Source organism: Rattus rattus, chromosome 17 (genome assembly GCF_011064425.1).
Source record: "Rattus rattus isolate New Zealand chromosome 17, Rrattus_CSIRO_v1, whole genome shotgun sequence".
Lineage (NCBI taxonomy): Eukaryota > Metazoa > Chordata > Mammalia > Rodentia > Muridae > Rattus > Rattus rattus.
In genome coordinates, this window is record NC_046170.1 from 39,596,393 (window position 1) to 39,610,291 (window position 13,899).

At 52.0% G+C, this 13,899-nt stretch overlaps 1 protein-coding gene across 2 annotated transcripts in view; it reads left to right on the plus strand.

The window, feature by feature from the left end:
• Positions 1–7,755, plus strand: part of Usp10 (ubiquitin specific peptidase 10) — a 42,464-nt gene extending 34,709 nt beyond the window's left edge. For both annotated transcript variants that reach the window (XM_032887586.1, XM_032887587.1), the window contains exons 10-14: positions 513–690; positions 3,829–3,994; positions 5,034–5,178; positions 6,375–6,440; positions 6,779–7,755. In XM_032887586.1, coding sequence (XP_032743477.1) covers positions 513–690; positions 3,829–3,994; positions 5,034–5,178; positions 6,375–6,440; positions 6,779–6,966 — 743 coding nt within the window. In that variant the 3' untranslated portion in view covers positions 6,967–7,755. The remainder of the gene's footprint in view (positions 1–512; positions 691–3,828; positions 3,995–5,033; positions 5,179–6,374; positions 6,441–6,778) is intronic.
• The last annotated feature ends 6,144 nt before the right edge of the window (positions 7,756–13,899 follow it).

Below are 13,899 nucleotides of genomic sequence, written 5' to 3' on the forward strand. Positions count from 1 at the left end.
AGCCCTGGTTGTCCTGGAACTCACTCTGTAGACCAGGTTGGCCTTGAACTCACAGATCTGCCAGCCTCTGCCTCCCAAGTGCTAGGATTAAAGGTATGGGCCACCACTGCTTGACAACCTGTTTTGGTTTTGGGGTGTTTGTTTGCTTTTTGCTTTTTGTATTTTTGTTGTTGTTATTTTGGTTCTTTTAGAGAGAGGGAGAGAGAGAGAGAGAGAGAGAGAGAGAGAGAGTGTGTGTGTGTGTGTGTGTGTGTGCGCGTGCGTGCGTGTGTGTGGTGTACGTACGTGTACTGGAGAGGGTGACAAGGTCAGGACAGTTTGTAGGAGTCAGTTCTCTTCTTCATGTGGTCCCAGGAATCAAACTCACCTGTCAGGTCTGGAGAGCATGGCTTCGCCGGCTGAGCCTCTCACCGGACCCTCATGAATCTGTTTAGCCAGGTCTCACAGAATTGCACTTGCTTGGATATTTTGTTTCTGAGGAAAGCTGACTCAGCAGATCCTCTTCTTTTCAGAGCACTCTGTTTCTAATGGACCCGGAAGCCACTTGATAGAGGATGAGGAGCTGGAAGACACAGGCGAGGGCAGTGAGGACGAGTGGGAGCAAGTGGGTCCCAAGAACAAGACGTCTGTCACCCGGCAGGCGGATTTCGTTCAGACGCCTATCACTGGCATTTTCGGTGGACACATCAGGTTTGTGCTTTTCCGTGTTCTCACGGTGTGTGTGTGTGTATGAGAGAGAGAGGGAGAGAGAGTGTGTGAGTGTGAGTGTGTGTGTGACTGCATCCTTCCTCCTGCCATCTGCTTTGCCTGGTTTTCATTCGCTCTTCCTCAGGCCCTGCTCTCAGGGGCTGTGTGCCTCAGTGCTCCCAAGGGTGCTGGCCCATCACTTGAAGTCAGGAAGCCAAACTGACTTGATTGTTCTGGTAACAGAGACTCCTGTCTGCTTGGAGGCATTGTATCACTGTACTTTTTACTAAGTGCATGTGTTAAAGTCTATAGAAGGATGTTGTGCACACAGGTAGTGGAGTGTTGGCCATGGAAAACTGGTCAGCACATAAACCCCGCTTCCATGGTGCCCTTCTCCCTGTCAGATGAAAGCAGCCGTGCTCTGCTCCTCCCCCACCTCCGTATACCTGCGTACCCCGAGGGCTGATGCTTTGTGCCCTGTGTCCTGGACCTCCTGTTTTCTTCCTCCACATCACTGTGGTGACTTTGCTCCCCCCCCCCCTTTTTTTTTTCAGAGCTGGGGACTGAACCCAGGGCTTTGCGCTTGCTAGGCAAGCGCTGTACCACTGAGCTAAATCCCCAACCCTTGACTTTGCTTTTAAATCTATAGGAGCGTGAGCACACACGGCTGTCCTGTGTCCAGCTCTGTTCATTTAGTATGATGTCTTCCAAGTCCATCCCTGTTCCGGCAAATGTTAGGATCTCCTCTTCCAAGGCTGAGTAATATTCCGTTACATATTCCCACCTAAGTGGCTTTATCCATTTGCTTTTTGATGGACACATAGGCTGTTTATCTAGGAAATAACTGAATGGGTGAGACGGAATAGAGGCCAGAGCCTCATGAGCTAGAATGGCCCAGGAGGACATGTGACCTGGGGTCCTTCAGACAGCTTTCTGCTCATTCACAACATCCTGAAAGACTTTAGAGTTACATTAGAGCCTTTCTTCAGAAGCCCCGAGTTATCGTCTAAAGATGAGTCAGTAGGCTTCAATGGGTGCGATCTCCTGGGTGCTGTATTGGAAACCAGTCTCTTCTCAGGCATCCAGTGCCAAATGAGTGAGTCCACTCAGTAGCAGACTGAGCGCCTTTCAGCGGAGTCTGCACTCCCTGCCTCAGAAGCTTCTCTTTGCTTCTGTGGCCCCCATGGGGAGGGCTGAGGACCCAGCTGAGCCACGCTGACATGGCATAGGCCCCCTTTTCCTCTGGTGTTCTTCATGGGGCTAATGGATCCGGTATGGTCTAGGAATCCCTGCCTACACGTCACCACTGTGACTCATCTTGGCAGACACAGCCCCCCTGAGTCGAGCCACGGTGGAGGAATAGGCAGATCGGTGAGCAACAGAGGAACGAAGCTACCCTCCGCTGCTCTTGCCATCCAGCCCCGAGTTAGGAGTCAGGGCAGTGAGGGACAGCAGAGTACAGGCTGCCACAGCACACTGCACTAAGGGGCAACACGGGCTGTTTCCCTAAGGGTGACAGCGGAGAAGCCAGGCTGCCCTTCTCACCTCAGCCTCTGTGCTGGCCCTGGCTTCAGTAGGTTCCGTGAGGTTTTTCTGGTCAACTTCATGGTTTTTTCAAAGAACAAAAGCAGAGATAAGAAATTATTATTATTTTCATTTTATTCAGGGTCTCATGTATGCCAGACTGTCCTTACACTCACGGTAGGTGTGGCCACAGCCGAGGATGACTTTGAGTCATCCTTGCTCTCCCACCTCCCAAGTGCTGGGATTACAGGGGCGTGCAGCCTACCCTAGCTTATGAGGTGCTGAGGTTAGAACCCGGCATCACGGGCACAGCAAGCACGGTCCATCCCAGCAGCACCCTGGGCCTAGGCAAGGAGTTCTTTCCAGTTTTGTTTTGTTTATCTAAGGCAAGGTCTCTACTGCCCTAAACTCAGGGCAGTCCTCCTGCTTCGGCCTTGTGAGCACCCAGCTAATAAGGACTTCGGATGACCTGATGACTTGAACTGCATTTCAGACAGAATTAGAGTCTTCATTCTGACCAGGGACGGCCCCAACTCACTGTCTTTCTGCAGTTTTTAGTTTCCCTAGAGAGACCCTTTTTTTTTGCGGGGGAGGGGGGTCCTTTTCTGATGAATGAAAGGTTTTGGAGTCAAGAGGGTCTTGATTTCTGCACTTCTTTTGTTTTTTGTTTTTGTTTTTTTAAGATGGTTCCTTTGTGTAGCTCTGGTTGTCCTGGAACTCACTCTGTAGACAAGGCTGACCTTGAACTCAGAGATCTGTCCGCTTCTACTGCCCCAGGGCTGGGATCGGAGGCGTGCGCCACCCCACCCTGCTTTAATTTCATTGATGCTGTTCAACTTCCTTTTGGGAACCCTAGGAGCGTCAGTCATTGCCTGGCACTCTGGAGGAAGGCTGGGGCATTGGACTCTGACAGAAAGGGTCTCGGCTGGGTGCCTATCTGTCCCTTTAAGTTGGAGTTTCCTCCCACAGCTCTGCTTTGCTCATACACTAGGACTCAGGCTGCTTTGTTGAGTCTCAGAATGTTCCCTGGATGAGGTTAAGCGAGAGATGAGACATACTTATGGCTTTTATTCAGAACTGAGGAAAAGAAAGATGAATAAAAAACGTAAGAAAACAAGGTTGAGCACCTTAGCTGCAAGGCTGCTCACCTCTCTTCCCGGATCGATAACGTGGTTTTTATCCTTGGCTTGTTACCCTTCCTCCTCCTGATGTTTTTATAGCAGGAGAGCAGCCTTAAAAGTCCTGCTCCCCTGGGGATCCCCCCACGTCCCCATTTCACTAGAACAGGCTGTGACACTTAGTTAAACACTCCCCATCCCACTCCGCTTGAATTTGTTAGCTGGTGCGTGCTGTGCTCTGCTGTGCAGGCGAAGAGTTTGGAAGTCGAAGCCTCTCAGCCAAGCCGGGGGAATGTGCAGATCAATTGCTAATCACAGGGGTGGTAGTCAGCGGAGTTATTTTTAAATTCAGGGTGGTTTTGGCTGTTCTGTTGTCCCTGGTCCTATGATACTGAGTAAACGTACTTGAGTATTGATTCCTTCTCTGTCAGTTAATCTTAAGGGAAAATGACAGAGAGTGGCCTCTTACTCTTCTGTTTGTTTTCCATTGCATTTTTAGGTCTGTGGTTTACCAGCAGAGTTCCAAAGAATCTGCCACGCTGCAGCCGTTTTTCACACTGCAGTTGGACATCCAGTCCGACAAGATTCGCACAGTCCAGGATGCCTTGGAAAGCTTGGTGGCAAGAGAGTCTGTCCAGGGCTACACCACCAAGACCAAGCAGGAGGTATGCTCCCGCACAGCTGACCAGGAGCCGTCTAGATGCTAGGACGCTGACTTGAGTCCGCCTCTCACGCAGTTGCTTTACTGAGCAGCCCCGGGTTGTCAGGAAGGAGCGGTTGAACCATATGGCCCCCCAGTTGCTCTGCAGCTCTGGCTCTCGTGACTGAGGGAATTATCTCCCCTTCTGCCCTTGACCCTGCTCCGTGTCTCCTTTCCTCAGTCCAATCCTGGTGTCTGCAGCCAGCCTACCTCCAGCAGAAGAGTTAGGATGTGAAGGGAGTTCCAGGCACGTCTGTGCTGCAAAAGCATTGATCATTAAGGACAGACAGACTGACTATTCAGATGTGATGACAAGGATAAAGTCTTGAGTGTCTCCATTCTGGACAGTTAGGAGCTGGGCTTGTTGTTGTGGAGAGGCTGTTGTCTGGCTCTCAGTGGCCTGCTCTTCTGCTCTGCGGGAAGGCCGTCTTGTCTCTCAGGTCTTTTGCAGACTGTGGCACTGAGGTCACAAGGCAGGATGAATGCTGGGTAGTTAGGGTGGCGCTTTTCTGAAGAGTTCGTGGTACTGGAAAGCTGTGAACAGTGGAGTGCAGAGGCTACGGGGTCAAGTAAGGAGTGAGCAACTGAAGATACATTTGGTGGAGAAAACCAAAAGAAACCCTAACACCAGGTGTAGCCGGGAACAGTTGCGGGTGGGCAGAGAGGCTCAGCCTGCAGCAGGGCCGTCCGCAATCTTCCGACTTGCACGGCATTAAGTTTCGTTGTTGGTGCTGCTTTAGGATGTTTTAAAGATCCAGGAGCTTGAAAGCACTAAAGGGACGCAGGCTGGTCATGCGAGCTCCAGCCGTTCCGCACTCAGCTTGTCTTCCCGGCCATTGTGTCGCCACACAGCCAAGGCCTTCGCTTGGAGGCCACAGATGGGCTCCTTACAGGGGTCCATGGGGGTACAGGCATGGCTGGGGAGCTGTTGGGAGTTGCTGTGGAAGCCCACAGGGGGGCTGCTGCAGCCAGGCGGGCCTGTGACCCAGGCTACTCTGTCCCAGGTTGAAGTCAGCCGCAGAGTGACTCTGGAGAAGCTTCCTCCTGTCCTTGTGCTCCACCTGAAGCGCTTCGTCTATGAGAAGACAGGCGGATGCCAGAAGCTCGTCAAGAACATCGAGTACCCTGTGGACTTGGAGATCAGCAGAGGTAACGCCGGCCTGTGCCTGCTGCAGTCCCCACAGCCTGTCGCCGCCTGGTCACCAGTTAGGACTCTGTTTTAGCTTTATTGACATTTGTGGGTCTCTATACTGAATGCTCGCCAAGGTGGCTTCCTTAGTTTTAACCTTGACTTAGGGATGGTTTGCCTGTGTGGAGTGTGCGCTGTGTGCTTGCCGGACTACAGAGGCCCAGAGGGGCGTGGCCTTACAGGTGGCTGCCGGCTACCGTGTTGGTGCTGGGCTCAAACCCAGGTTCTCTGAAAGAGTAGCCAGTGCTCCTAACCACTGAGCCATTATATTTTGTTTTTGTTTTAAGGCAGGGTCTCAGTATGAAGTGCTGGCTGGCCTGGAGCTCTCTATGTAGACCAGGCTGGCCATGCACTCTTATTACAGCGATTTGCCTGGTGCAAATACAGGAAGGAGTCGTAATGTGGCTGGATCAGAAAAGCAGGAGAGCAGCCGGGGCTGGCAGGGGATGCCCTCCCCCTACAGCGACATGGTGCCTGTGCAGAAATGTGCTGGCTACTGCTTTCCGTGACCTCTGTGTCGTGTCAGAGGGAGACCATATACCTGCCTGGTGCCTGCAGGGGCATCCAGTGCTCCAGCCACTGAGGCGTCTGTCTCACTAGCTCTGACTGCCTGTTCCGAAGAGCCCTAAGAGGCAGGTTGAAGGAAACCTGTTTTTTTGTTTGTTTTAAGGTTTGTTTTACGGTATGTGTGATGTATGTACAGGTAGGCATGCATGCCACAGCACATGCGTGTTGTTGGCTTAGGAGGTCAGAGCTCACCTTTAATGATGTCCTGGCATTCATGTGGAAATCAGACGGCACCTTGTAGGAGTTGGTTCTCTCTCTCCACCATGTGGGTGAACATCTTAGGTTGTACGCCGGAGTGTGGCAAGGCCAGGCAGTCTTCAGAACACAGAGATCTGGGAAAGAAAAAGACAGCGGTTCTTGCTCTGATCTGGGAGAGAGATCCTCTTGGGTCTGTTCCTCCTGTCCCAGCCCTGCATACCCCGGTTCCTGTCTCCTGTGGCTGTGAGAACCTTCGGGTTCACTTCTCATACCGCTCTGGGCCATGCCTGCAGACCCTCGAAGTGGGATGGGTGTTTTTAAGGGCCCTGTCACCAACCAGTGCTGCTGTGCTGTGAAGACTTTGTTGAAGTGTTGTTATTTTGTTTTTCAGAACTGCTTTCTCCAGGCGTCAAAAATAAAAACTTTAAATGCCACAGAACCTATAGGCTGTTCGCAGGTGAGTGTGTTTGCCCTCTTCTCCCTCAAAACCACAGTGAACAGAGAGTCTAAGGTACCAGGCAAAAATGCCCTGGAACACACTCCACAGACAGGGTCCCAGGAGAGCTCAGTTGTCTGGAAAGCATTTGTGCCCATTGAGTGGTGGCTGACAGAAGAGAGTGTTGCCGTCTGTGAGCATCCGCCTGAGCCTAAGTCAGTGGCCTGCAGACTCCCGTGGTGCCACCTCCCTTTGGAACAGTTGGGTGGGGGTCAGTGAGGAGGGTGTGAGGGTGGGGGTCTGAGGCAGTGGGGTAAGGGGCTGTTCTCACGGACTGCCCGCTTGGTGCTGTCTTCCAGTGGTCTACCATCATGGCAACAGCGCTACAGGTGGCCACTACACCACAGACGTCTTCCAGATTGGGCTTAACGGCTGGCTGCGAATTGATGACCAGACGGTCAAGGTTATCAACCAGTACCAGGTGGTGAGACCAAGTGCTGACCGCACCGCCTACCTCCTGTATTACCGCCGTGTGGACCTGCTGTAGCTCTGCCCGTGTGCCCGACGCTGTCTCCCATATCTCCCAGCTCACTAACCGCCCGCCTCTCCAGTGGCTCTGGAGAGAGGCTCTCCCTCTGCGCCAGGGGGCTTGGATGGAAGATGTCTGGGGGGTCTGCACAGCGCAGCTCATGCTGACTCTGACTTCAGACTGGACTGTGGCTTGAGTGAGGAGACACACACGAGCCGCCGCTTCTGAAGAGCCGCTGGTTCCTGAGCGGGGGAGGTGGCTCGCGCTGTGTCCCAGTTTGATGCGTAGTGGAATAAGTCCCGCACCAGCAGCTCTTGTAAATTTGTGAAAATGAATTTTATCTTTCCTTAAAAAAATAATTTTTTTAATTCATCACACTTTCTTCCTTTACCCTTTAGTTTTTGATAAATGACAAAAATGAGCCAGTTATCAGAGATGAGATAGCTCTTACTTCAAAAGGAGATAAATATAAAAAAAAATATGTTGCTGGTTCCTAACAGGAAACGCATTTTAAATGATTGCAAGAGGGAAACTGCTGACGTAGACACCGCGGGTCAGACATGTGGGTAGACGTCAGGCTGCAGAGGTGGCTGGCGGATTGTAACTTTATCACCGTGAACAGATTTCAAATCGCATTCATGTTCTGTGTGCACATGAACAGTGGGCAGAGGGACGGACTGACACTTGCCGGTGTCTGCTGTGGAGTCTGCCACGCCTCTGATGCCGTGTCCCTGTTGTACACAGTGTAGTGCTTCCTCGGAGTATAAAGTTGTCACCCGTCAATAAAGATCACAAAGTTGGTTTAAAGCTGTGTCTCTTGCTGGGTCAGCCTCTGAGCTCAGCGGGACTCTGGCCGTGCTGGGTCAGTGTGGCTGTTGCTGAGCTGGGGAGGGCCTGTCCTTGAGTGTTGCTTCCTCTGATCTTGCGGCTCAGGTGAGGGCCAAGTCTTACCTGAGTGTCCTGATGCCGCCTCAGCTCCTGGCAAAGATGAAGAGGCCTCTGCTGTGTGCGGGGCTCCTCAGGGCAGGGCTCACAGTGAAACCTTCTACTCCCAAGCTCCTTCCTTCCGTGAAGGGGCCGTGTTCTACCCAAGTTCTGCCCAGCCTCCCTCAAGATGCGGCTTCTGCGCTTTCTGGAAACCAGTTGACAGCCCGAGGGGACTCCGGCCTCGTTTCCGTGTGACGTGGCTGGAATGAACCAGAGCACACCCATCCCACAACTGGGGCTCACCCAGTCTGCAATGCGCCCAGAAAGCCGTCACAAGAGGCCAACGCATGCCTTCCAAGTGGGCGTCCTGTTTGTGTGCAGGGGCGTCTCCCCCAGGTACCGTTGTATCTGTGTTGTCCTGAGAAATGACGGCAATGCTGGAGCTCCCTCTGAAGACCCGTGAACAGCCCTGAATGGGAGTCCAGTGCCGTACACCGGCACTGTCAGCGACATTTGCTGCTCCTCTATGGCTGTCCTTTACGTGGTGTGCCTGGACTTTTGACTTTGGCCACTTTGCCGCCAGCACGGGATTCTGCTCCTTTTCCTGTGGCATTGGAGGGCAGAGTGCTTAATTTACCCTTTCCTGATTGGGCTCAGATACTGTTTAGACAAGAGATCCTGTGTGCTGGGGAGTTATCCTCCTGAGGCAGTGTGAACTTTAGTTTTCTCTTACAAGGCCGCACATTCCTTTTAGACCCTCCTTTAGCCATTAGCTTAACCCTAACGGCTCCTCTGGGACCCAATTTAGCTTCCTTCCTGGGATTTAAGGTTATGTTGAACCTCATTGGAGAGAGATGAACAGTGGACTAGTAGACTCTGTGCCTTAATGCAAGAGTCTTTAAATTTTTTTTTTTTTCTTTTTTCCGGAGCTGGGGACCGAACCCAGGGCCTTGCGCTTGCTAGGCAAGTGCTCTACCACTGAGCTAAATCCCCAACCCCTAGTCTTTAAATTTTTATGCATATCAATGCTTAAAATTTATACCACATTCATACCTGGGAAGGGTGTACTTCAGAAGACCTAATCAGATCCCCTGGAACTGGAGTGACAAATAGATATAAGCTACCGTGTGGATGCTGGGAACTGAACCCAGGCCCTGTACAAGAAGTAAAGTCTCCTTACCGAGCCGTCTCTCCAGCCCCGAGACTTTTTTATAGCATCTCAGTTCCGTGTTGTCTGGGCTGTGTCAGTACACTGGCGCAGACAGGTGAGCAGAGCTGGGTGGATGAGACACGCCAGCCCAGAACGAAGGATTGTCAGCGGTCTCTCCGAGGCACAGGCCTGTGACGTTTACTCTGGAGTCTAATCCTACCACAGTGTTCGGCTCCTGCATACCCAGAACTTCCCTACAACTTTTCTGTTAGGGCTTACGAAGTAGCTAGTTTTCCTAACTGAGTGTTCAGGGTGTGGATGCCTTCAAGTCAAGGTGAATGCTAAGGTGACATCAGCCATGTATCTCTAGGATGGGCATTCAGGATTGGAAACCTCAAAGCCCATCTGGAGTGTGTTGGTTTACAGTGTTGGGCAGGACAGTGGGGATCCAGGATGCTCCCTGAGGTCCCAGAGCAGGGTTGCTATACATCTGACCTTATGTGGATGTTTTGACTGTGTGTGTCTGTGTACCACATACACGTCTGCTACCCACAGGGCCAAGAGGGCATCAGATGCCTGGGACTTCTACAGATGGCTGTGAACTGCTATGTAGGTTCTAGGAATCAAACCTACAAGAGTGGCCAGCGCGCCCTCCAGCTTCCTCCTAGCCATCAAATAAAGCAGACTTTCATACTTTACCCTTAATACTTTGATATTCTCCTTCTAAATGTTTTTTGTTTGTTTTTTGCTAAAGTAAAGAAAATGCATGAGACGTGTTTCTGAGTGCTGGGATTCTCTCCCGAGGGAGCACTTGTGGACCGCGGGCAAGCATTTATTGCTCTGTGCGACTGCTGCTGTGAGACTTCCACATTCTAGGCTTACATTTTATATGTAGTTTATTGCAATCTCAAGAGATGGCACCTCCCAGCTCGCCAGTGACTTTCTGACCGTGCTGCAATTGTAGGCGGTATCCTGTGAGGTTGGCGGGCTGGGTCACAGCGCACCGTGGGCGGCCTCCTCTCACCTAGCAGCGTGGTCCTACCCTCCAGTTTTCCTGCCTCCCTCTGCGTCCCAGGCTGAAGAAAGCTCTGTGATTCTTCCTCCAAGCTCGCCTCAGGCTTGTGAGCACTGCAGACCTGATGCTCTAAGGCCACTGCAGGTCGCATGCCCTGGTGTGTGAGCACTTAGGGAGGGACATGGCACTAGCCTGCCTGGGAGCCTGTGCCAGCCATTCCTGCTGTGCTGAGGACGAGCGCTCCATACCTCAGCCTGCTGAGGGAGCTGCTGACTGACCACCATGAGTGAGATGTTTGTTGAGAGGCTGGTGGCTGTAGATGAGACATGGGGACATGAGCAGGAATCCCCAGAGCTGTAATGTTCCCACATACAACAGTGACTGAAGATGGGCAGAGCCCGCACGGCCAGCCTCCTGAGCTCGGCTATACTGTTTGGTTTGATCTAAGTGGCAGTCTACCCTCCCCCTCCTGAGATGTCACTGTGAGCGTCCTGATACTCCAGCCCCCGTGCAAGTTAGACACTGCTTGCTCCTATGTTAGGGCACAGGCCTGTGAGACAAGAAGGAGCCAGCATGACAAATACAAACCCTAGGTGAGGCCAGAGACCATTTCAGCCCCCGTGGTGCACTGAGGCTTAAGCAGCCCACACTCAGCAGCTGGGTCACAAGATGACCATGCTGTTCCCCTGGGGCCATTCCTGTGCCGGAAGGTTGCAGGGGAGTCAGTCAACAGGCCCACGGTAAATGCATTCCCAGGCCTGCGGCTCAGGAACCACCGCTGGCAACTGGCCCTTCCTTCCTTCCCCTTCCTTCCTTCCTTCCTTCCTTCCTTCCTTCCTTCCTTCCTTCCTTCCTTCCTTCCAAAAAAAGTCTCTGTAACCTGCAGCAATCTTTCCAATCAGCCTCTGCAACAGGGTTTCAAAGCCCTGCCTTCTTGCCCAATCGCTAATCTGTTGGCCCATCCCCTCTTCTGTTGGTGTCACCCTGTCAGTTCTGGGTGCTTCACTGAAGCCCATGTAGTTCAGGGAGCTGCTCCAAGGCCAGGGAGATAAACTTTGGCTGCTGGGTGCTTTTCAAGGAACCTACGTGCTAGGCAAACGCTCTATCATTGAGCTACATTCCTGGCTGCTACTGAGAAACAGTGTGAGGGGTCTGGGTCCTGGACAGCCGCACCAAGGCAGTCCAGGGTGATTGCTATGTGGTAGCCCCGAGAGACTGGACCTCTACCCTTCCAATCTTTCAATGCCCAGATATGAGCCAGCTGCTCGGGCCCTGTTTACGTGATGATGATGGTGATGGTGATGATGGTGGTGGTGATGGTGGTGGTGTTGATGGTGATGGTGGTGGTGATGATGATGATGATGATGATGATGACGACAATGATGTATTAATTACTCCTTTGTAGCTATACCATGAGCTTTCTAAAAAGTTTCTGGGGCACAAAAATAACCTAGGTAGAGACTGTGTCCATTCTGAGACCAGACTCAGCAGCAGAGGTTGTTTCTACTTGACCATGTTAACAGCCCGGCAGAGGAGGGCTCACTCATTTCCGGATACAGCAGGAAAATACTAATTCTTCCCAGAGGTCAGGTGTCTTCATTAGGATTTTACTGCTGTGAGCAGACACCATGACCAAGGCAACTCTTATAAGGACAACATTTAATTGGGGGCCAGCTTCCAGGATCAGAAGTTCAATCTGTTATCATCAGAGCAGGAACATGGCAGCATCCAGGCAGGCATGGTGCAGGAGGAGCTGAGAGTTCTACATCTTCATCTGAAGGCTGCTGGCAGAAGACTGGCTTCCAGGCAGCTAGGATGAGGGTCTTAAAGCCCACACCCATGGTGACACACCCACTCCAACAAGGCCACACCCACTCCAACAAGACCACACCCACTCCAACAGGCCCAACCATCTATAGGGTCACTGTATAGATGCCGAGCATACACGAACCTTCATACCAGGTAAGGGAACAGAGCAGGGAATGAGGCAAGAAAAGCAGGCAGCAAGGTTCGTGAGAAGGAAGGTGGGAAACAGCCAGGAAATGGAGGGAAAAAGCCAGAGTATGTAAGTACCTTCTTTCTGGCCCAGTGTTAATACTTCAGTGCTCCTACAGCCAAGTGCACCCCAAAGCCACTTGTAGTCACCATTGGCTACTGAAGCTGACCTCTGTGGGCCATACCATTCACTACCTCCTTTCTGTAATTGACAGTTTGGTCTTGAGTTGGTGCTGTCTCTGTATCAGGATCCCAGAGGTGTCGGGTATGGCCTGAGCCTGCTGGAGGCCCCTGCTGGTAGCACTGTCACATCCTGGGCAATGTCTATAATGTAGCCCAGGCTCAGAGACTGGTTGCCCTGCTGACCTCTTGCTTCTTTTTCTGACCTCTCTTCTGGAACTAGGCCTGTCCCAGCACTCCTGTGTACCTCTTTGTATAGCCCAGGATGGCCCTTGAACTCATGATCCTCCTGCCTCAGCCACTGTCAGTTCAGTGCCAGTTCAGGCTATCATACCATACCTGGCTCTTGATCTTGGTTCTAAGGGGATGATTTATAATGCCACCCACAGAGGAAACAGGTCCTACTAGAAACCACAAAATAGGTGGATGGATACTTGTCCCTCCTTGGGTAGAAAGCTAAACTTAACTCTTCCTGGAATTTATTGCCAGATCTCTCCAGGGCCTCATGTCACCCATTTTGCCCTGAGCTGTACAGAATGGCTTAAGGTAGGCATAAGCCATGGACATGGCTGGCCTAATGGCCCACCAAGCAAATGACCTACGTGGTCTTCGAGCATTAACCAGCCCAATGCCCCTGAGCAGCCATTGGCTGAGGCCAGGGGCTGGTGCCTTTTTGGTGGGTATGGTCGCACTCTGGAAGGTTTGTTGCCAGGGGACGGAGTACACCTGCAGGCTACAAGGCAGTGGATTAGAAAATGCCGTGAAGGGTTGGGGATTTAGCTCAGCGGTAGAGCGCTTGCCTAGCACGCGCAAGGCCCTGGGTTCGGTCCCCAGCTCTGGGAAAAAAAAAAAAAAAAAAAAAAGGAAAAAAGAAAATGCGTGGAAGAAGATGAGAGCAGCCAGCCTGACTTCGCGGTCGTGTTCCTGGTTGCCTTGGAATCCCAGAACCCGACTGTCTTAGTTAGGGTTTTACTGCTGTGAGCAGACACCATGACCAAGGCAACTCTTATGAGGACAACATTTCATTGCGGCTGGCTTACAGGCCGTTATCGTCAAGGCAGGAGCATGGCAGCCTCCAGGCAGGCATGGCACAGGAGGAACTGAGAGTTCGACACCTTGTTCTGAAGGCAAACAGGAGCTTCCAGAGAGCTAGGACAAGGGTCTTAAAGGCCACACCCACTGTGACACACTTCCTCCAACAAGACCACATCTCCTAATAGTGCCATACACTGGGCCAAGCATATTCGAACCACCATGCTGACTCTTTTACTTCATGCAGTAAATGCGATCCTTTGGCTCAGATGTCCCAACAGGCTGCAAGGTCTCCTGAGGCCTGGCTGCCCCATCTCCAGGCTCTCAGTCTAGGTGCTGTTGGCTTTAGGCACGTTCTCGTGTGTATGTTAGCCTCCACGGCCTGAAGCATATACATACCACAGCGTTCCCCACATCTTTCAGGGTCACTGTTAAAAATGTCTTCAGAGGTTGCCAGCTATCCTCAGGGCTTCCTTTCCCTGGGTTAGCCACGGACAGATTTGGAACTGTGTTTCCATCAATCTGCACACTCACGGTTCCTTGCACATTCATCGGGTCCCTCTACGCTGCCGAGGAATGTTCCCACATTTCTGTGTGCCTCTGTGCACGGATAGATTTTCTGCCAGCGAGGTCTCCTCTGGATGTTCCCTCT